The sequence below is a fragment of the Eucalyptus grandis genome, chromosome 7 (genome assembly GCF_016545825.1).
Source record: "Eucalyptus grandis isolate ANBG69807.140 chromosome 7, ASM1654582v1, whole genome shotgun sequence".
Classification (NCBI taxonomy): Eukaryota; Viridiplantae; Streptophyta; class Magnoliopsida; order Myrtales; family Myrtaceae; genus Eucalyptus; species Eucalyptus grandis.
The window spans coordinates 53677318-53700336 of NC_052618.1; the positions used below are offsets into that span (position 1 = coordinate 53677318).

A 23019-nucleotide genomic window follows, 5' to 3' on the forward strand; every position below is an offset into this window, starting at 1 on the left:
TTATCGCTCCACCCTCGGATCGGACTACGGACGGCCCGGATCAGCTCTCCTCAAAACCCTAGGGGGCTTTTGCCTGCGGGGGTCTCTCGTAGAAATGTGGACACTTCGAGGACACATCCGTCACGAGAAAAATGAAGGCGCGACGCACTCTGCTGGAAATGGCGACGTGGCACGATCCGGACCCTCCGTCGGTTCGTGGGCGATGAGATCCGACGCTCGGGAGAAACCCTAATCTCGGCCGACGCTATATAGCTCGCGCTTGGGATCGCAGGAGCAAACCCTCTTCACTCTCTCCCAGCCACTCTCTCTCTTCGTCCTTCTCCTTCTCGAGCCTCGTCGTTCGCAGCTTAGGTAAAGCTTCTTCCATTTCTCCGATTTCCTTTTCGTGTTTTGCTTGTCGCGGGCGATGTGTGCTTGGTTTGCATGAGTCCCGATTCGTCTGTCTGGTCATTTTGATGGGGGAGATTGGATTGTTTTGCGTCTTAGATCTCGTCGTCGTCGTCTTCGCCATTTCCGGTGTTGTTTCCTTGTTTTTGATGCTGAGGAGGAGCTTGTGAAATTGAGGTGTGCTTGGCCGTAATCGATTCTATCGTGCTCTGTGTGGTCAGATCCTCGGTTGAATCGTGGTCGGGTGATCTGTCGATGGTTCTGTCGATGGATCTAGCTATTCAGATCTGAATCCCTTATTGTATGTTTTTGTGTATGTTCTTGTGTGGTCTGGCATGCGCTTGGTCTGTTTGATTTATCTCGATTCTTTTAGATCTATCTCAAAACCATTTGCGAGCTTGTCTCTGGTCTGTCTGAATCTGAAGCAGGATGCATGGATCGTTTTGAATACTGCCGACCTATTTTTCATGTTGGCTGGTTAAATGGAGATATGGTGGAGCCTGTATGCTCTTGTTGAATAAACTGATCTGGAGAGCGATGTAGGAGCTTTTGAATTTGTTATACTATTATGTTTGTGGACAGCTGATTTGACTTTTTTTTTTTTAATGTATTCTCTGTTTTTTTTTTATTGTAATGAAAATTGTTTGATTAACATATTTTCTTTATTCAAGATAGCAATCTGTACGGTTTGCTTTTTTAATCTTTTTTAAGCTTATAAATTTAGAGATGTGAAAACATGCCCTTATAGCTCAGCGGTAGAGCGTCAGTCTTGTAAACTGAAGGTCTGTAGTTCGATCCTGCATGGGGGCAATGTCTTTTTGAATTTTTATCAAACCCAAATGTGCATTTTGAAACTCTGCTAGCCTGCAGATGTGATTTTTGTTCTTATTTTATTTTTAGCTTTCGTCTTGTTGCTTGATCGGTGAATGATTTTAATTCTTTTTATGTTAACGCTGTTTGTCACAGGAAATTTCCAATTTGCTTTTGCACGCTGTGTTGTTGGTGAGATGTCCGATGTGGTTTTCAGATTTTTTATAATTTTGTGAATGTGCTTCTCTCTCTGTATGCTTTGCCTGCATTTTTATTTTTATTTTTGGTGGACTATTGGATGTGATGATTATGTCACGGCTGGAGTTTTATGGCTGTCTAATTGCATGATTTGTATTTTCATCTTTGTCGTCCATCTTTCAGATATCTCATCATGGGTAAGGAGAAGGTTCACATCAACATTGTGGTCATTGGCCATGTCGACTCTGGGAAATCGACTACAACTGGTCACTTGATCTACAAGCTAGGAGGTATTGACAAGCGTGTCATTGAGAGGTTCGAGAAGGAGGCAGCTGAAATGAACAAGAGGTCATTCAAGTATGCCTGGGTTCTTGACAAGCTCAAGGCGGAGCGTGAGCGTGGTATCACCATTGATATTGCCTTGTGGAAGTTTGAGACCACCAAGTATTACTGCACAGTCATTGATGCTCCTGGACATCGTGACTTCATCAAGAACATGATTACTGGAACTTCCCAGGCTGACTGTGCTGTCCTCATCATCGACTCCACCACTGGTGGTTTTGAGGCTGGTATTTCCAAGGATGGCCAGACCCGTGAGCATGCTCTTCTTGCCTTCACTCTTGGTGTGAAGCAGATGATTTGCTGCTGCAACAAGGTACATTTTATTTATATGTCCTATATCTTATTTCACTAGCCTTCGGCATTTGTCTAGATGTACTTATGTGATATCAATTCCCTTTTTGCAGATGGATGCCACCACACCCAAGTACTCCAAGGCCCGTTATGATGAAATTGTGAAGGAAGTCTCTTCATACTTGAAGAAAGTTGGGTACAATCCTGACAAGATTCCTTTTGTCCCCATCTCTGGTTTTGAGGGTGACAACATGATTGAGAGGTCCACCAACCTTGACTGGTACAAGGGCCCCACCCTCCTCGACGCTCTCGACCAGATCTCGGAGCCAAAGAGGCCTACAGACAAGCCTCTCCGTCTCCCACTTCAGGATGTGTACAAGATTGGTGGTATTGGAACTGTCCCTGTCGGTCGTGTTGAGACTGGTGTCTTGAAGCCGGGTATGGTTGTCACTTTTGGACCCACTGGATTGACCACTGAAGTTAAGTCTGTTGAGATGCATCACGAGGCTCTCCAGGAGGCCCTCCCTGGTGACAATGTTGGGTTCAATGTCAAGAACGTTGCCGTGAAGGATCTCAAGCGTGGTTTTGTTGCTTCCAACTCCAAGGATGATCCTGCCAGGGAGGCTGCTAGCTTCGCTTCCCAGGTCATCATCATGAACCACCCCGGGCAGATTGGCAACGGCTATGCTCCTGTCCTTGATTGTCACACTTCCCACATTGCTGTGAAGTTTTCTGAGTTGCTGACCAAGATTGACAGACGGTCTGGTAAGGAGCTTGAGAAGGAGCCCAAGTTCTTGAAGAACGGTGATGCTGGAATGGTGAAGATGATCCCCACCAAGCCTATGGTCGTCGAGACTTTCTCGGAGTACCCTCCTCTTGGTCGTTTTGCTGTCAGGGACATGCGTCAGACCGTGGCCGTCGGTGTCATCAAGAGTGTGGAGAAGAAGGACCCAACCGGTGCCAAGGTCACAAAGTCCGCTGTCAAGAAGAAGTGAGGCTGCTGCCGATTGCAGGATTGCGGAGCTCTATCATTTTAAGTGTCTCATACATGTCTTTATTTGAAGGGCCTCGGATTTTAGGTTTTGCGGAGGGGTTTGCTCATTCTAAAGTCATTTAGTCTTAGTAACTCTGAGGAGACATTTTAGTTTGCCTTAAATTTTGCTTTTACTAGACTCGTATGGATTTTGGTGACGTTTATATTTTTACTTGGGCCTACTGCACTGTTTTGTCAGATGATCTGTAGTTCCTTCTGTCTGACACTCCTATTTTGTATGTGCTTAATTCTAGTGCGTGTGCTTGCTCATGGAAAGTGTAGCCCTGGCTATGCTACCTTCGCCAAAAAGGTCCGACTGATAATTTGATCTTCGTGTTAACCTCTTTGAGTCGCGTGATTGAATGGATGGCTAAGATGAAGGAGGGAACGAAACCTTGGGCGAGTGAAGGAACTGCATTGATTGATGCTCGATGTCTTCATCGATGCGAGGAAATTATTGGAGAACTTCCGACTGAGGAGTTAAAAGGCGGTCGAGCGTTTTTCCATCCTCCGGGTGGTGGCTCTTAACGCAACCTACGGATTGGAGATGATGGGGCTAAATTTATTCTTCATGTATAGAACCAGCTCGCCGGCGCACTGCAGGATTAACTATGGGCGAATTTGGCGATTCGTGAGTCATTGCTGCGATGCGAACGGTGAAAATCGGGCGATGAGTGATGATTCCCCTATTCGACTTATGAAACCACAGACGACGACTGCGAGATTTTCCCACGCTACATCACCGCTGGAAAATTCATTGAGGCGGAACAAAACCGTCCAAAGTGCTACGTTCTGATAATGTGGGCAGATTGTGTCCGGTACAAATTTCTTCTAGGAACTCCTGTCCAGGATGTGCTCGTATTTTGGTTGTGAAAGGGAAATGAAGTGTAAATAAATCTAATGAATACTAGTAAAGCATCAAATCAGCGCGAAGCAATTGTGAGATCTAAACTATTCTCTCCATTTTCCTTGTACGTTTTGTCCAGCTGGTACTCTTTCTTCATTTTCATTTATGCTAGACGCTGTGAAAAAATTGAACCGCTGGAAACACTTTAGTTCAATCGAAGGCGTGTGCTTAAAGCTATCCACAAAAACTAAACTCAAGTTCAGACATCGGCAACAACAATATCAACGGCAACACACCATCATATGTGGTCCCTACTGGGCTGAGCATTTTACTCAAACTCCTCCATAGAATAATGTTCCAAACAAGGCATAACTTTTGGTGCAAATCGACAGTAACTTTCAACATCCCTCAAAAGCATCGTCTATCGGTAAATCTAATAATAGTTTGATTAACACCATCAGCAGAAGGACCAGACACTTTGTAGCAGAGAAAATTTTAATTTCCAAATTTCATAAATGCAACATTTCCGAGCTAATTTCACCAAGCACTTTTGACGTTTGTTCACTTTGCTAGCTTCTTTCAACCAAGGTAAATCATCATTTCGGTTACCCGGATCTAATGAGAATATTCATTGTTAAAGGAAAGAGGTGATCTTAATTCACTACCATGATAAAAAAAAAAAAAGGCTACCAGAGGGACTGCCCAAAGCTGGAAGTCCAATGGCTAAGTGCCATTATTTATCACCACCCACTATTTCCCTGTCTAGCTCATCAATTCTCATTTTCTAAACCTATCACCGAACTTGTCTTGCAAATTATCTTTCATGAATTCGTTCTCTAAAATGAGAGTTTTCTCCAAAGCAGTCTTGTTCTCTGATTGCGGGCTCGGCCTAAAAGGGCCAGGACCGAACTAAATTGTTTCCATGCCGGCGTATTTTTTGGGGTCGGTCAGTCCAAGCCCAATATGTTCGGGCCCGGCCCATTTATTGCTTACCGCATCGCTACAGTTGCTAGAGAAGACAGGATCTGCTACTCCCAGCAACCATAGTATCGCATCACGTGTTGACACGTGATTGGCGGAGACAGGTATCACTGCGCTCTGTTGCACCGAGTTCAGACTTTCTCTCCCCCTCCCTCCCTCTCCGACACAGATGACCGAAGACGCCGTCGAATGATACTCCAGAATCCCTCACCGCAATGGTAAGCCAAATCGCCAATTATCAATCTGAAGTTCTTCTTTCTCTCTCGCTCCCTTTAATTCTTGTCAAATTTTCAATCGTTCCGCCGCTTTTGCTGCCAATTGAGGGTAGAAAGTGCTCGATATACGAAGTGCAGGATCATGTGCTGATTTTTTTGGGAGGGGGTTTCGATTTTGGGCTGAGATAGATTTGATTTTCGCCGAGATGGAGTCGAACTTTTGAACCCGTATGCCGCTGGACGTGACGAGCCTTGATTATGAACCCCACCTGTATTGAGATTGTCGGGAGTTCCTGAAAATCTGACCTTTCGGTTTCTGCACTGTGTTGAACTTAAATTGGCTGAGTGAAATTCATACATGATTTTTTTTTTTTTTGGGGGGGCAATGGGCGGTTCTGTTTGATCGATTAAGCCATAGGTCTGAGGTGATTCGGGTTCTCTTATTTGAAATTAGAGCTGAGATGGGTAGGTTCAGCGGATTCGTATTATTCGATAGCGGATTCACTAGTTTCAGGTGATGGGGAGACAGAAGCTGGATGTTCTCCTTCTTTTATCGCAAAAAATTTGTATGCCTAGTGCGGGAAGCGGGCTACCCGTTAACTTTCTTTTTCGTTATTGTCCTCCGTTTGATATCAATTCCTGTGGAGGTTGAAATGAGAACTTTTGTCAGAACTTGCAATTTATCTTTTGGAATCGTCTGTTTGCGTTAAATGGGCTGCCGATATGTCTAGAATTTTTTAAAGTAGATAGAATGCACGTCCTGCATTTACATTGATATATGTCTGAGTTCAAGAGATAGTTGGTAGATATCGCTACTTCTCGGTGCAGCTACATGCTTGATCCCTCCTGACTTTGTCCAGTGACTTTTTCAACAGATCGACTGACAACAGTGCTCTTATCCAGTGTTTGCCAAATGATTCTCATGCTTTAGAGTCCTTCCATAACGGTGAAAAATAGTATCCTTCGTTCGAGTTAAATTGATTTCCGATTGTAGTGCTTAGTTCTTCTGTTTTTGTTTTGGCTCATTGCATTTGTCGTTTTTTTTAGTGCATGTACACTGACTGTGTTACCCATTCAGGCTACACCGTTACTGGCTGGGTTAGCAGTAGCTGCTGCCGCACTTGCTGGTAGATATGGAATCCAGGCTTGGCAGTCATTGAAGATGAAGCCGCCTAGACCACGTAAATTTTACGAAGGTGGTTTCCAATCCAAGATGACTAGAAGGGAAGCTGCTCTTATTCTCGGTTTAAGGTAGAGAATCAGCTTCTTTCCTCTTCTGTATCAATTAAATTGAAAAAAAGCAGCTTTCTGGTGATAGAGGTAATGGGAGTAAATGACACCGGGGTTAAAGTGAAAGAGCATTGGATAGAATGTCACTGTTACATGCACATTAAGTGCCTTCATCTGATTTTGCCTAAAGGGTGACCGTTGTTTTGTTTCATTTGTGTATTGTCTTGGTCTCACAGTTGACAGTACTATTGAACTGCATTTGTTGCTTAACAATTGACTTCAGACATATGCTTGAGTCGGGAATAAACAGTTTGTTCCTAATAATATGGTTTGACAGGGAGAGCGCAACTCCCGCTAAGGTCAAGGAAGCCCACAGAAAAGTAATGGTCGCGAATCACCCAGATGCCGGCGGCAGTCATTATCTCGCTTCTAAGATCAACGAAGCCAAGGATGTCATGCTAGGGAAGACGAAGGGCAGCGGATCTGCATTCTGATGCAATGTCTTCTGGGTTGCTCCGATTTGAAGGGGAGGCTCGCTTTGTGCGAATGAGCACACTTCCTCATTGAATTTTCGACTGATTAGTTGCATCTTTCTATATCATCTGTTGAAAAAGCTAACGACCCGAAGCACCGCACGCATTGGACGGGCAGCTCAGCCGGATGAAATCGGCGTCACCACAGAACATCAGCATCTGATTACTTGCCGAGGCTCGTTGAGACTCATTAGCTTTGTCTTTTAGTAATTATACCGAGTTGAGGACTTGTGCTTTTGGTGAACCCGTGATGGTACGGAGTCATTCTTGTTTTTTGGGTAGCATTATCTCAATTCGTCAATGACAAATGATGCAGATGAAACGACAGGGGCGAGATAAAGTTGGGCCCTTTCCGAAAAGCAAATCGCCCTTTTCTTCGTGGGCTCGTCTGTGGAGCTCAATCTCCGGCCTCGGCATCGTTCCTCTGCATTAGGCCATGGAAACCACGTGATGAGTTAGCATGCATCGCGAGAAAGTCAGCATTGTCTAGCGAGAACGATTCGACGACGACGATGAAGGCACAAAAAGAGAGCGAGAAAGAATCGGACGGTGGCCGAGGGGCGCATGCGGGAGATAAAAAAGGCCGAGCTGGATGCTTCTGGGCGTACGACACGTATAGGTGATCGGAGCGCCACGTGTTCATTACCAATCCCTCGATCTGAGCCACCGGCTAGTCGTCGCATTCGCTTGCTTCCATGCGATGTTGGTTGCTTCGGTTTTGTCGGTTTGTCCTTATTTTTTTATTGTAATTTTCGTCGAAATCATTTAACCTGTGGCCCGCAAATCGAAATAGATAAAGGAGAAGAAGCCAACCCACGAATCGCTTGGCCGAAACACAGAGCGAAATGACTGCAGTTTTAGGAAGAGTTTTGCATTAATGCAGCACCTAATCTTCAGTGCAAGTCAACGCGACCAATGGTAGTGGAGTACGGTGATGTTAGGCGATTTTCGCGTTCGTGGACCTAATAATTGTTTGCTTTTCTCGAGTGTCTAGGTTCGCATGTTTCGTCGCTCGTATTGCGCGACTCTTGCTGAGTAAGCAATCGACTGGATTGAAATTGGGGTGACAAATCTAATCCAAGTCGACTCGAAACGAAAATGATGTCTCAATTGCGGCATCGCCTAGATTAACTCTCGATTAAAGGTTAATCCAAATGAACTCTAATGCAGTGGAATCATCATCATCATCCCCTTGTTGGGTCGGATGATGCTTCTTTCTCTTCATGGCGAATGAAGATCCAACCCGAATCTCTTGTTCTCATTTGCTGGCTTATTACTCCTTTTTTTTTTTTTCTTTTTCGGTTTTTACTTTCGTGGATGGACATCAGATTTCTTTCCTGCAAAATCATCACCCCACGAGACAATCTAATTCAACTACCGGCGAAATTCAGACGAACGCATGAAATGGAATGGAGAAATAAGGAAAAGAATGAAAAATTTCCATGAATAACGTTTCATACTTTCTATCGACAATTTAGCCGTCCTTTTTTATTTCTCAAGACATACCGGCCTATGCTTTTAACTCGTGTTCGATCTACAAGTCAAATCAATAAGCATCTCTACCGATTTCTTAATCTGTTTTCAATATCATGCAATAATTACTAAAGAAAAATGATCGGATACACGGCAAAAAGGTTTCTTTCAAACGCATTTTTATAAAGGCGTCGGGTATTAAATTCCGTGATCAGGATCTCTAATAATTGCTGCTGGTAAATAGGATCATATAATGTTATGCCACGTAACCTCATTAAATACACGGGAATAAACCGCAATCGCATCCGAATCAGATCTGGATAGACATTGGGGATTCCACTTGATTTAAAACCCCCAACTAACCCCTCTCCCTCCAGAAATACTCCAAAGGGCAAAGCCAAGTACTAAAGACACACCCCACCCCCCAGAAAATAAAAATAAAAATGTATACTCCCACAATGCCACGTCAACTTTTTATCCATTACACAATCATTATCCACACCCAATAAAAACATTTCATAAAATACATCTCCACTCCTCTCCTTTTCGCATTTAATTTTCAATTTCCCACATCCCCCATTTCTATACTCGACCAAATAAAAAAAGATCCCCACTTTTATTTCGGTTATCGATAAAATAAAAGAAATATTGACCCAAAAAAAGAGAGTGTCTTTTCATTTTATTTTTTAATATCTTTTTTTTTTTTCTAATTAATTTAAGGCCTCTTCTTCGTCCTCTCCTCCTTCTGCTGCTGTACAGCATCTCCTCTCTCTCTCCTTACAAGGAGAAGCCCATCGGTCGCGGATGCAAGTTGCATTTTCCGGCATTGCCCTTCCCTCTCCTCTCTATTTTCGCAAAACGCCACTGCCCCACCGACCCCCACAGCGTTATCCACTGCCGATCACCCATCTCTCGGAGCGCTCTCACCTCGCCGGAGATGAGCAATCCCCGCGTCCTCATCCGAGTTCTCGCCGGCCTTCGCCGCCGCCCCCGACTCCATTGACATAAAGCACACGCCGGCGGCCGCTCGATTCCAGTGTCCGCAGTTAGGGTTATCTTTCCGGGCGGCGGTGGGGGAAGGGAGGGGGGACGGCTTCAGTTACGCGCCGTTGAATCGACTGTTGAAGGCCGCAATCCGGCGAACTGAGGCCTTCGATTCTCGCCGGAGCTTACCGCTTCGAGATTCGTGGATTGCGCGGCGCTTCTCGTGTTTTTCTTTTTCCGTTTTCTATGGTAATTTCTGGTGCTTGAGTGATGGTGTCGGCGAATGATCCGATTGAATCGTTTCTCAACACGATTCAAGCGGTCAAAGGCGCCCTGTCGCCCTTGGAATCTGGCATCAGGAAGGCTGCCAAGGACATTGAGTCCTGCTGGCCCGGTTCCAATTCGAAGAGGAAAGGTAGCGGCGGCGTCGAATTGATTGCTCAGTTCGATGGCTGTGACAGGAACAGCAAGTTGCAGATCGGTGTGCTGAGAAAGAAGAGTGCGCAGAGTGTGGTTAATGATGAGAAGAAGAAAGGTTTCTCCTTTAAGGGCCCCATAAAGAACATAGTCGGAGTGTTTTCCCAAAACGTGGGGAATCGAGATGGGTTGGATGGCAGGAAGGCGGGCAAGGAAAGGGATGTGGATAGAGAGAGGGATGGTAATGAGTCGTGCGTGAATTGCTTGCAGTTTGCGGTGCATTTCTCTGTGTTGGCGAATAGCTTCGTCCAGGCATTTCCTAGTCCGTTCAAAGCGAGCAAGAGACGGTTGCAGAAACAGTTGGATGAAGAGAAGGGTGGTTGCGATGTGAAGTGTAAGGTTTCGTTGTCTGAGTTGAGAGGGAGGGAGTTGAAGCGGCGGCACGTCAAAGCGGCTGAGAAAGATGTTGGGGTTGATAAGGGAGACAAGCACGTGCCGCTCGAATCGATCGAGTGCTTTTTGGGATTTATTTTGGATCAGTTGGTGCAGAATTTTCCTAAATTCGATCAAGTGGTTCAGCCACAGTTTGAGGGTGATGCTGCGAAAGCGTCCTCTGCAGTAGTAGACCCTCCTGAACAATTTAATCACCTGAGGGCTGTTGCTAGCATTTGGGAAGTTCGAAAAGCAGATGTAAATGGTTTTCTTGGAAACTTGAGGTTTGCAAGAGTGGGAGGTGTGCCTCCAAGTATTGTCGAGGTTACTTCTTCGGTGAAAGAAGAGACCGATGATGGAGCTGCAAGTGGGAGTAGAGAGGAATCAAACAGTGGTACTTCGGCGCAGAAGTTGGCTGGCGGCATACTGAGCATTCCATTATCAAATGTGGAGCGTTTGAAATCTACTTTATCTACTGTTTCTCTGACAGAGCTTATTGAACTTGTACCCCAATTGGGCCGACCTTCTAAAGAGTATCCAGACAAAAAGAAGCTAATCTCTGTTCAGGACTTCTTTAGATATACGGAATGTGAAGGTATGCTAATTCACTTGAGTATAAATACTATGAGGATCTGGTACGGATCCTTCTGCTTGATACCTGCTTGGAACCGATTTTTTTCTTTTCTCTGGTTTGTTTTGTTATCTGAAAGATATATTCCTCCTTCTATATGTGCTCTTTCAGGGAGAAGGTTCTTTGAGGAACTGGATAGAGATGGTGATGGCCAAGTGACGTTGGAGGACCTAGAGATTGCTGTGAGAAAGCGGAAATTGCCCCAGAGATATGCTCGTGAATTCATGCGCCGTACTAGAAGTCACTTGTTCTCGAAGTCATTTGGTTGGAAGCAGTTTCTATCATTAATGGAGCAGAGGGAACCGACAATCCTTCGAGCTTACACTTCACTCTGTTTGAGCAAGTCTGGGACACTCCAGAAGAGTGAAATTTTGGAATCACTAAAACATGCAGGACTTCCAGCAAATGCAGACAATGCTGCTGCTATGATGCGATTTCTTGATGCAGACAAACAAGGATCCATTGCATATGGACATTTTAGGAACTTTATGCTTTTACTTCCATCTGATCGACTCCAAGATGATCCTAGGTGAGATATTGTCCAGTTAAGTGATCATTTTGGAATATGTTGACATTTCACATTATAAGATGGCCAAAGCCAGCGGTAATTTACTTTCTAGTTCTTTTAGATTTTAGTTGATAGAGGATCCATGTCAGTGTGAATCTACTGACTTTTGGTTTACATTGATTTATACATCCATGTTATTGCCTCTTAGATATGATGTCTTGCTCTACTTGAGAAATAATAGGAAAGCAACTCAATCTATGATTGCTGGTTTGGGGGTGGAAATAATTAATGGTAAATTGGTTACGAAGAATGTGAAGTCAGTAGGCAGAAACTTCTGCTGCTGTTGCAGTTAATTTTATGTGAATTTTCTCGGATGGTGCATGATATGGTCACTGTTGGTTGAGCAGAAATGTCTGGTTTGAAGCTGCTACTGTTGTTCCTGTTGCACCCCCTGTGGAAATACCTGCGGGAAGTGTTCTTAAATCTGCATTGGCTGGAGGACTCTCCTGTGCACTGTCCACCTCTTTGATGCACCCAGTTGATACCGTAAAGGTAAAATCTATTTACATATGCTGATATTACTAAACTGTGTCGTACACAGATACATTGGAATTGAAGTTCAATGAGGATCTAAACTATTTTTTCCCTTAGTTGATGCAAATTTATATTACACCCTTGAGAAGGAGTTAAATCCTTGAGTTAAACATCACCTAGGCATCTGAAATTGATTATTGAGCTTAAATATAGAGATAAGCTAATATTTTAAATTTTATATAGGCAGATACTCATGCTGTTTTTGGGGGATGATAAATATTGCTTAGTGTTATCAGAAGCATTCGAGCACTATGTTGTTTATGTTACCTTGCCAGGATGATCCAACCTAATCATATTTGACTTTGGGGCTTGCAATGTGGATTGTAATTATGTTTAAGTAGAGCATAGGTGCTCTTTCTGTGAGGGTATACACTTTCGTCTCTTCCAGCCTCACATGTTGAGGTAGCCATCATGCACTATGTAGTACGCTTGTGTGAGTTGAGCAGGTGTACACAGTAGTAGACAAGACTGTGCATCTTGTAAAGGTCCTATCATGATAATTTCTTGGTTTTATCAGACGCGAGTGCAAGCTTCGACACTCTCTTTTCCAGATATCATTGCAAAGCTCCCACAAATTGGAGTGCGTGGAGTATACAGGGGTTCTATACCTGCCATTCTTGGACAGTTTTCAAGGTCCTATGTTTCGTCATTTATTTTTATCCTTGTTTGCAATGTGCTTACTTGTTTGATCTTGTGATTGAGACATTCTTTTTTTTTTTTAAACTGCAGCCATGGCCTTAGAACAGGAATATTCGAAGCCAGCAAGCTCATATTGATAAATGTGGCACCAACTCTCCCAGATATCCAAGTAAGTTTCACCATTTCCAATTTCGCTTTATTAGTCTTCACAGGCTCTGTTAATAACTTTATGCATAACCAACGAGATTTTAAGAAAACTGCAATAGCCCTCGGTTATTGAAATTTTCTATTAGTACGGCTTTATTTGTTTCGTGGAAAATTAATGATCTAGAAAACATTTTCCAAAAAATGATCACTTGAATCGCTTAGAAAAATTAACAAATGAAAATTTTTAGACATAAATTGCTATCAACAATGAAAATATTTTCCAGTGACTTATTATTTCAATCGATACAAGCGATCATTTTTTGGAAAATGCTATCAAAATCATTCATTTTCCGTGAACCAAATAAAGCCTAAGTACTCTATTGCTTTCATTTTTTACTGGTTTCTTTCTTACCCTTTAATTCGTTAAGAGGCTCTGTTTGTTTTAGTATGAGCATGCTTGCGGATGTGTTCATATGCATAGGCCTGTGGGGATGTGTTTGTCCCATTATGGTTGCATCAACTTCAGCAATTTCTGGATAAGATGTATGAATTGTGCCTTTGAAAGGAGAGGCGCTTCTTCATAAGTTCTAAAGTTAATGTGAAGCTATAATAATTGTCAGGTTCAATCTCTAGCATCATTTTGTAGCACTGTTCTTGGGACAGCAGTGCGGATTCCTTGTGAGGTCCTAAAGCAGAGGTTGCAGGCTGGAATTTTTGATAATGTCGGGGAGGCTTTTGTTGGTACCTGGCAGCAAGATGGTCCTAAAGGCTTTTTCCGGGGTACCGGTGCTACCCTTTGTCGGGAGGTTCCATTCTATGTAGCTGGCATGGGACTTTATGCCGAGTCAAAAAAGGTACGATTCCTTCATTTCTCTATGCCAATGCCAGTGGCACAAGTTCTGCCAAGGATTTTGCATTGTCTGGGTGGAAATGCTTAAAATTTTGAATATTCCCTTCTCTCTCCAAGATTTTAGATGTTTTCCCATTTCCCCCTGAACTTTCATCTTCCCACCTCCTCCTTCGCAAATATAGCTAAGGTTTTGGATAGGTGTGAGGATGTTAAGGAATTTACGTATTTGCATTCTGGATGTTAAGGAATTTACGAATTTGCATTCTGGAAGGAGTACTCCATTCTTGTTTGGAGAATGATATGAAAAATAACCCATGATCTATCATTACGTGCTGTGCACCTTGATATTAGACTATTTGTTTGCATGTGTATCTGAAAAAAGGGAAAAAAGAAAGAACATTTCAAGGTCGGTTGAAATACCACTTTTCAATGATGCTCTGACTTAATGGATGATTGTACTTCTGTTCTTGGTGGATGAATAATAGGCGTAGAATAACACAAGTAGTCATGCCACCATGTCTCAGTTTGTGTAGGAGGTACCATCATGTAATCTTATGCATGCCGATGTTATAAAGCATTGCTAGTTGCTGCCTGCTAAAAAGTTGACGTCGTATGATGCGTGCGAATTGGACAATATGACACAAGATCTATCTGCTCGATTTCAGACATATTGCTGTAACTGGATATACATGTGAAATAATTGTCTGTTTAAAGATGGAAAACATCAATATTCTCATTTGTTTTTCATGTATATTGGATATTGAGCAGTAGTTGAGAGGTATGTGCGGGACGTGCCTTGTTACATGGGATGCAGAATGGGATGGCACTGCTTATCCATTACCTGGGAGAATGTGAATAGTCTTTCACAATTGTTTCAAGAATGCTTGTACTTGTGGCTGATTGAGAACTGAAGCTGTAAGGCATGCTTTAGCTTTGTGGTGGTTGAAATACCTCTTTCCATTTACATGACAAATATAACAGCCAAGTGAAATCTGGGTATCTGTTGAATGTGAGCAAATCATATGCTTCATTTTTGTCTTGCATCGTTTTAATTGATCGAGTTCCACTCACTTTCTTTGCAATTTGATTTTTTTTTAACTGTTCCTGTGTTTCATGTTGTCCTCTTGGTCAAATACTGGCTTTGTACTGTATATCACTACTTTGTGTGGTTGGAGATTGTAGAAGTCTGATCAACAAATTTACTCTTTCCGTGTGCTTTCATCAGCTTGTCCAGCATCTTGTGGGTCGGGAGTTGGAGCCCTGGGAAACAATTGTTGTTGGAGCTCTCTCAGGCGGGCTAGCCGCTGTTACTACCACACCCTTTGATGTCATAAAAACAAGAATGATGACTGCTCCACGGGGTCGATCGGTATCAATGACGATGGTAGCTTTCTCAATACTACGTCGTGAGGGTCCTCTCGGCTTATTTAAAGGGGCAGTGCCCAGATTCTTTTGGATAGCTCCGCTGGGAGCCATGAACTTTGCGGGCTATGAGCTTCTAAAGAAGACCATGGACAAAAATGAGGAGGTAGCTGCCACCAACCCTTTGTCTCAGAAGAAGCTAACCAATTCTGGGTGAGGTTTTTGACTGAAAATTTGACCATATATTCCAATCATAAAGCATGTTAATGCCGCCGGGAAATTTTGAGTTTTCTTCTCCACACTTTTTTAACAGTTTTTATCTGTCGACATCTCTGGATACAATTTTGTCGGTAACTGTGATGTAGTTTTTTGCCATTGGTAACAGTGCAACTGTTCTGCTTTAAGTTTTGTAATCTACTCAAAATTCTCTCTTTTGTACATCTGTGCAGTTATTTCGATCAAGTTCAATTTACTTAGTCTCTGCACTTTCGTCCGTGCATATATTGCGATATGTGTTTCTACACTTCTTGTGCGGTATGCCCTTTGGTTTACGTATGCCCTCCTTCAATTCTGTACTTGATCCCATGGGATCTCACACCCACAGGAAGCTATTTTCTACTACGAGAGATTAGTATTGTACGATGGAAACACTGATTTTACACGCAGTTGTGATTCTATAGCTGGTGTTTTCTCGCCCGGTATCTCTGTCTGTTCACCTTCTGAGGAAAGACAATTAGATTTTACTCGTATCATTTAACGGTCAAAACAATTATTAGTGCAGAGAATACATGGAGGTCTTGCCTAACTCATCTGGGCTCAGATAAAGCCCGTCTGATTCTTTGTAGTTCCAGTTGGATGAAGTATTAGAGCAATCTGCTCATTTTGAAACCCAACGGAGACCTGGGACTGTAAATAGGATTGCTCCAGGTGATGGTTGTTTCTTTTGTTCTCCTCCCTCCCTCCGCCTCTATTTCTCAAAGTGAAAAAAGATGAAAGTCAAGCCTGACATTATCAGGTGATTTTTAAGTGTATTGAAAGTTTTGAAACTTGTCATGTATAATCAATTGAGTTTTAAAATTTTCGCAAAATACAATTAAATTTTAAAATTTGTCAACGAAAGTAAAATTAAGTTTTAAAACTTTAATAAAATGCAATCAATTGCATCTTCGTGATAAATTTTAAGACTTTTCAATGCACGTATTATTCTTTTAACTAGGTTGTTCTACTTGGAAGTTTTAATTACGCTGTTTGTCAATTCAACCAAATTGTGTTGAGAACCTGATTAATTCAAGATCGTTCAGTTTAATACAAATGGCAATGGGATGATATATCTACGGTTCCTACTTGGAAAAGAACAATCAAGTTTCTTCACAAGGTCCTCCGGGCGACCCAACCCAGTCTTTGGACGGGGCTAGGAGAATTGTCTTTGTTGAGGCTAGAAATGACTACATTGAGGAGGAGCCGTTCGAAGTCGAACTCCGTTGTTTGGTACTTGAGCCCTCTTAATGATTGATCAAGTGGAAGCCAAAGGTCAATATGGGTTGATGGAAGTATATAAGAATCTCGAAGGTGAAATTCCTGGGTTTTCAAAATTTAGGGATGTCTCAATCAAGAACTCACACAACCAACAAGACCATCTTCGTACGCCCCTATATTATGTATTGGCGTTATATCCAACCTTGCAACCTTGCCCGTAATCAAACGATGCAGAGAGGATGCATCCAACATCATCAGCCACCATCTCGGTCCATACTTAAGCACACAGTGCTTTTTCCCCGGCTTAATTATAATGACGGCATTCCCAATCGTTGTTCATATTACTTCACAACCCATCGACTCATGCACAATTACCGAAAAACTTTCACCTCATCCGCCTGTTTTAATGGAGGTTCATAGGGAGATCCACCATGGCAAAAGCCCTTAGTTAGCATATTCAAATCAGCACTAGAAGAATCAGGCGTTTGGGTAGTGTCAAACTCAGAAGAAAACTCAACATGCAAGCCTCGACTCAATGAACCGTGGATAGAAATAAGAAATGATATCGCCTGTTATCTTATCATTTAGGTGTGGCTATTATTGGGAAAAACGAACATCTATTGATTCACATGAAAATTCAAGTTTCCGACATTGAAGTCAATGAGAGGTCATAATTCCTCAAGCCCAAAGCAAGAAGTACAGAAGAAGAGAGTTCTCTCAATTTTATTTTAAATCAAACAAGCAGAACACAATCTTCAATAACTCTGGCCAACTGGCACTGATCTGCTCATTTTTTCATCAATATCCCCAGTAGTCATTGCGAATCTCATCATCGAACTTCTTCTTGAGTTCAGGATGCTTTTCAAAGTATTCATCGGCAGTCATGGTGCTGATCTTTTTCTGTTGAATAATGACAGTTTGTGAGAGAGCGCTCAAAAATTGCAAGTGATTTATTACCTTCTCTCACTACAGAGAACATAATAACAAAGGGTGATTTGCTACCTTCAACTCTTGCACATCTGCAATTTCCTTTTCCAATCGCTCGGACTCCTTGAGGGACATCCCCTCTGCCTCTTTCAGTTCCACCAACTGTAACAAACAAGGACAAGAGGCATATTGGAGTGAATTGGTTTCTGATAAGTACTTAAAGGGTCAGGACTAGCATTAACTCTCACCAGCGCATCAAACTTTGGCTTGTATTGAGGGGTGACTGTGTCCACGTACTTGGGGATCTCTATGCCTGCAAATGAAACACTATGAGATTATAAACTCTCAATAATGCCTTGCCCTGCCTAATTTGCTCAGAGAATTCAAAAAGAAAACATGGAAATGTTCCACCAAGCTATCAGTATTGCACTTCAGAACAAACATATGTCCAAGAGTAGAAGAAGACTCCAGCAGCAATCTGCGTAAATTGCAGGGGAAAGTACCCAAGGGCTGCTTTGTTCTCCAAATTTAGGTCAATCTTTAGGATACACCATGCCACTATCTTCTCGCTATGTCCAATCTATACCAGGTATAGCCATTTCCATCAAGCTCATCATGTAACTTACGGAATGCTACTTAGCTGGCCACTTACATGCAGAACAACTCTAACTTGATTTGGCAAAATAGTTCACTTAATCAAATCCACATGCGTAATTGCCTTCATTTCAGATGATTCCTCTGGCAATGCATCAGTGGTGATACTCAGAGAAATTGCACCACAGAAATAAGTGAAATGCACTCAGCACAAGTGAATACCTAAAGGTATGGACAAATAATCAGATAATCAAACCAAAAACAGTGAGCAGAGCATCTTTTTCGGGTGTCCATGCAATGAAAATGTATCGTGTTTGAGAGAACAGGTGCATTAATCAGTTCAGCAGGAGTCAGGGCAACTTACTGTCATAAGCTTCTTTGTACATATCCACCAAGCGAGGCCCAATTCCTTTTCTGTAATATTCCCAGTCAATAGGTTCAGGTTCCTGCAAGCCAAAGAGTAGGGAAAGAAAGATAAAAGGATCAGCCAAAAAGCAATAAGGCCAAGCACCCTAAGTACCACTGCACATCATGAATCAAATAGAAAAAATTACAAAAGATAATCATGGCTAATGCTATCGCTTCAATCACCATTGCCACTACACTTCCCGCCAACAATTTCAAGGAAACGAAACAGGCATTCCTGTTTGTTGTACACTATGACGAGCAATCGATGAGTTTATCCTTACAATAACCACATTTCCGCAAAAGAGGTAGCTCATATTGCGCATAACAGCAGAAATGTTCATCAAATCTCAAGGAACAACAATTTCCAAAGACCAGATCATCAGCTCATGCTCGGCATTCCCTAAGCAGATAGACGTAACCAAATCCACATTTCAGCAGGAGCAGATTGACACGATGCGCCACCGGAAGGTAAATCACAGTCCGCCAGCTCGCGAAAACAGAATTCCCCTTCGAATCAGATCGAATCGAACAGCGCATCGCGGCTCCAATCGCAACCGATAAAAAAGAAGAAGAACCGATAGTCGGCGAAAACGACGAAGATCTACTGATCGAAACGACGCGCGACGCGCGCCCGGCGACCGCCAATCGACTGAAGCGAGGCGGCGGAGGGAATCGGGAGAGGCCGGGAGTACCTGACTGAACTTGGTCTCGAGCTGGGAGTTAACCTCGCTGAAGGCGCGGCGGAGGTTGGCGAACTCCTTGCGGGCCTCGTCGGAGACGAGCAGCTTCGCCATGCCGTCCCAGTCGATTTTCTTCGACGCCTTGAACGCCACGTCGGTCACCTTCTTCGCCGTACCGCTCATCCTTTCTCTCTCCTAGGGTTTCGCCCGCCGATGGCAAGATGCGGAGATTTTAGGGATTCTAATGTGTTGTTGCAGGCTCTACCCTTCGTCCTCCTCTCTCCTCTCCTCTCCGCTTGCTGGCTCTTCTCTCTCTCTCTCTCTCTCTCTCAATTTTTTTCCTTTTCCTGTTTTTTGGGCTGGGTTCTTTGGGCAAGTGATAATGGGCCTAAAATGAGATTTTGGGCCATGAGGATTGGACCGTGGCCCATTGGGCTGAGTGATGTTCGGGCTGCTCCGGCCGTTTCAGCCGATGGACTCAGCAGGGATAACCCACATCCCCGTTTTGGAGTAGTCGGTATCGGCCTTACTTTCCATGGACCAAAAACGTTTGCCCATTTGTGGCGAGAATGATGCTCGTTTTCGCGATTACCAACATGTCTATATCGTTACGGTCGAGACAACTTTCAAGGTCCGTTTGTTTCACGAAAAATAAGTCATTTTAGAAAATATTCTCTCATAAGTCATTTTTCAAGAAAATGACAATATTTTCTAATATTCGACTAAAACTTGAAAATGTTTCGGAAAATATTTTCTGGTGTTCGATAAGGAAAATATTTTATAAGACTTCACCACTTAAGTATGCATCATTTACCGACCTATAAATCTATCAAATATAAACTTGCCTTTAAATACATGCAAACTTACTTCATATATTTGTTCCATCATTATCACCAAAGTCTCATCTACTCTAAAAGTGTTCATATAAATTTTAAAAAGAAGTAAATCATGTACAACCCTCATGAAAATCTTCCAGGTGAATAACTTGTTCTCCCCTTGCGTCTTTTGGGTTCTAAAAAAAAAAAAAAAAAAAAGCAAAACATGTAGAGCCTTTTGCTCGAGCAATGTATAACCGCATGGTAGAATAAATAAAGAAAATGATAAGCAATAGTGCAGAGCGCGAGCTTGAGATCGACAAGCTCAAGGGGCCGACGCCTAGCCAAGAAAGAAGAAGATGGGGAAACAAAGAAAAGAAAAAGAAAATTAAAAAATAATTCGAACAAAAAAGAACAAAAAAGATATTACATTCAGGGGGAGCCGTTATCTATTTCGGCCATGAAGAAGCATCTCCTCAAGGTTGTTAAGGATAAGGCCCTTACCTTTGAGAATGTTGAGGACTCTCCCAGGAATAGGCGGATGCAACGCTCGTGGGATGTGGACCCCATTATCTTCGCTTCCTCTGATTATAGTTTGACTTAGGCTTTTCGGTGGTTGTTTAGGTGTTTTTGCCAAGCTTGTTTTGCCGTTGGCTTCTTTGTTGGTCGTTTGTTTGCTTGTCCGCGGCTTCCTTTCACTCTTAATGAGCGTGTTCATTTTGAGTGTAAGCTTTTGGAGCCGTGTTATTTGTACATTTGACCCCTATTAATATATTGCTTACTCTTACCAAAAAAAAAAAAAAAAAAAAAAAAGAAAGGTGAGGAGGAAGTGGAGATTTGTATAGGTGTGAGATAAGAGAGATCAAGTGAGAAAAATGTCTTCCATTTTTCAAAAGTGGAAAATATTTTCCCTTAATTTAGAAGACTTTTTTTCTTTCATAGAAAATGTTTTTCCCAATGAATTCATTTTCCGTGAAACGAACACCGGAAAATTCAGAAAATAATTTCCCGGAAATTTTTTTTCCGCGAAACGAACGAAACCTCAGGGTGCGTTTGTTTCACGGAAAACTCAATGATAAAGGAAAATGCTTTCCGGGAAAGCATTTTCCAATAATACGGTTTGTTTTCCTTTGTTTGACATATATAATTGAAAATGTTTTATGCTGTTTGTATCTCATTAAAAAATAATCACACTTCGGAAAAAAAAATGAAGAAGCAAAAACTCACTGGCCATCCTTGTGGCTGATGACGGGTGAAGAAGAAGCAAAAAGAAAAAGGAAGAAAAGAAAAAGAAGCAAATTCAAACTTTTTATTTTTATTTTAAAAATGTTTTCCAAATTTTAATTTTTTTAAAAAATAAAAAATTCAAATTCAATTTTTTTAAAATATATTTTTATAAGAATAATTGTTTGTAAACCAAGCATCAAATCTAAGATTTGGTAGATTCAAAAACGTTTTCCGGTCCTTTCAAAGGGGAAATCATTTTCCTGAATTTAAAGTTTGTTAGGAAAACATTTTCTATTGACTAGGAAAACATTTTCCATTAACTCATTTTCCTAAGCGACCCAAACGCCGGAAAATGAGGAAAATGTTTTCCTCGAAAATGTATTCCACGAAACAAACGCACCACTATGTTGTGTACTTTGATTGATATATAACAATGCAACGACACAAAATGTCGGAAATAATTCGAACCCCTTTATGTTGTGTACTTTGAAACTTCCTTCTTTGAATTTTCTCCTTTTTTTTTTTTTTTGGGTACTTTTCTTTGCATGGGCACATAATTCTTCGAGATTAGGTATAGACCGTCTGCTGAGTATCTTTTGCACGACACACATGCACTTACGTACAAAAGCAAAGATGCATGGACGAGACTGGAGTGTGGAATTTAGAGTCGATAAGCAAATAAACAAATTTTCTCATTTGACTTTCTAGAAGCCTGGGACGTAGAGAAGCATTAGCTAGAGTCTCTTTAAGTCAATTAACTTTGATACAGACCGCCAATTGTTTCGGTGGCTAAGTGAAGAGGACCGCCAATCCTAAGATCAATCAATCAATCAATCAATTTTGTGCAAGTTCTTTTCACAAGCTAAGAATGTAACTTTTTATCTAGAGCATGGGCTGGACGAAATCAAGTCAATTAACTTTGATATATACGGCCAATCGTTTCGCTGGCTAAGTGAAGAAAATGACCGATTCGAAGTGACATTACTTTTCACAGGTGAGAACGTAACTTTCTATCTCATAACTAAGAACTTTTCTTGACCCCCTTGGGACGCGCTTTGCTTCTTTATCATCCATGCCCTATCAAAGATGCTTTCCAACCAAATATTATGTAGTTTCATACTTTGCAGAAAACTAGCACGTAACTTGACCAATCAATCTAGTCATTTGCACACTAATTGCAATCAGAAAGGGAAAAGGGGACGTAGCCAATTTCTTCTAAAGAAAAAGAAGAATCGACTTTCTCCGTTGGATTACAATTCAGAACACGCCCCCAATCAACTTGTTAAATTCCACACGTCGCGATAGCATGCAATTTGGAAATGTGGAAAAGAAGGAGCATTTTGGATAGGGAAAAGACTGAAAAGACTACTATGCAGAACAGCTCGAGAAGAAGAATCGAGGGTCGGTCAACAATGGAGCCTCCCGCTTATTGACTCGTCACGTGTTTCGGTTGCGTGGTCATTCCTCAGTCGTCACCGATCGGCTGCTGCTCGGGTGTGCTTTAAATGGACCGTTGGCGTTCGGGTCAAGGGACATGATTCACGGTCGTGTTGCTTCCTCCTGGTCAATCCTCGGTGTCCCACCGTGTTCGCAGTCTTCACTCGTCGAGCAAAGCACGCGATGATGGGCCTACGTACGCAATGACGGGGGCTTCGTGGACCAGGAAAGCTCCTGGGCCCTTGCGTCGCCAGGCCCCACATGCTCCTGATGGAGACGGACGGATGTGCACGTTCACGTGTAGGTCGTGTTTCCACAGACAGGAGCTGTCCCATTTGCGCGTTAAGAAGTTTTAGAGCGGTTTTGCCGGATTACAAGAGATGTTTTCGGTGGTAAATCACTCTATTTAAATCTAAATCAAGCTTGACCTAATTGAATGTGCCGCAATGCGTATGGATCAAGCAATTCAAAGGAAATTGTCTGAAAAGTCATTAATCTATTGCACTTTTACTTATTTAATCCTAATCTCTAGTCAATCTGGCTAATTTTGG

At 42.3% G+C, this 23019-nt stretch overlaps 4 protein-coding genes and 1 non-coding gene across 5 annotated transcripts; 4 read left to right on the top strand and 1 right to left on the bottom strand.

Moving 5' to 3' along the window:
• Positions 1-197: 197 nt before the first annotated feature.
• LOC104454193 (elongation factor 1-alpha) lies at positions 198-3331 on the top strand. Its single transcript, XM_010068976.3, has 3 exons — positions 198-351; positions 1579-2050; positions 2142-3331. Exons 2-3 carry the CDS (start codon positions 1589-1591, stop codon positions 3021-3023), a joined length of 1344 nt encoding a protein of 447 aa, XP_010067278.1. The 5' UTR covers positions 198-351; positions 1579-1588; the 3' UTR covers positions 3024-3331.
• On the top strand, positions 1126-1197 carry TRNAT-UGU. Its single transcript has one exon. It is a non-coding gene; the product is annotated as a tRNA-Thr (tRNA).
• A 1626-nt stretch (positions 3332-4957) lies between the features above and the next one.
• On the top strand, positions 4958-7226 carry LOC104454192 (mitochondrial import inner membrane translocase subunit TIM14-1). Its single transcript, XM_010068975.3, has 3 exons — positions 4958-5107; positions 6183-6355; positions 6672-7226. The coding sequence occupies exons 1-3, from the start codon at positions 5105-5107 to the stop codon at positions 6826-6828; spliced, it is 333 nt and encodes a 110-aa protein (XP_010067277.2). The 5' UTR covers positions 4958-5104; the 3' UTR covers positions 6829-7226.
• Positions 7227-9080: 1854 nt separating this feature from the next.
• Positions 9081-15385, top strand: LOC104454191 (calcium-dependent mitochondrial ATP-magnesium/phosphate carrier protein 1). The gene is made up of 7 exons (XM_010068974.3): positions 9081-10768; positions 10916-11333; positions 11720-11864; positions 12424-12539; positions 12636-12714; positions 13313-13546; positions 14768-15385. Exons 1-7 carry the CDS (start codon positions 9595-9597, stop codon positions 15119-15121), a joined length of 2520 nt encoding a protein of 839 aa, XP_010067276.2. The 5' UTR covers positions 9081-9594; the 3' UTR covers positions 15122-15385.
• Positions 15386-16977: 1592 nt separating this feature from the next.
• Positions 16978-19302, bottom strand: LOC104454190 (ATP synthase subunit d, mitochondrial). Its single transcript, XM_010068973.3, has 5 exons — positions 19002-19302; positions 18266-18347; positions 17556-17620; positions 17383-17469; positions 16978-17280 (listed from the first exon to the last, which is right to left on the bottom strand). Exons 1-5 carry the CDS (start codon positions 19170-19172, stop codon positions 17179-17181), a joined length of 507 nt encoding a protein of 168 aa, XP_010067275.1. The 5' UTR covers positions 19173-19302; the 3' UTR covers positions 16978-17178.
• Between the last annotated feature and the right edge of the window lie 3717 nt (positions 19303-23019).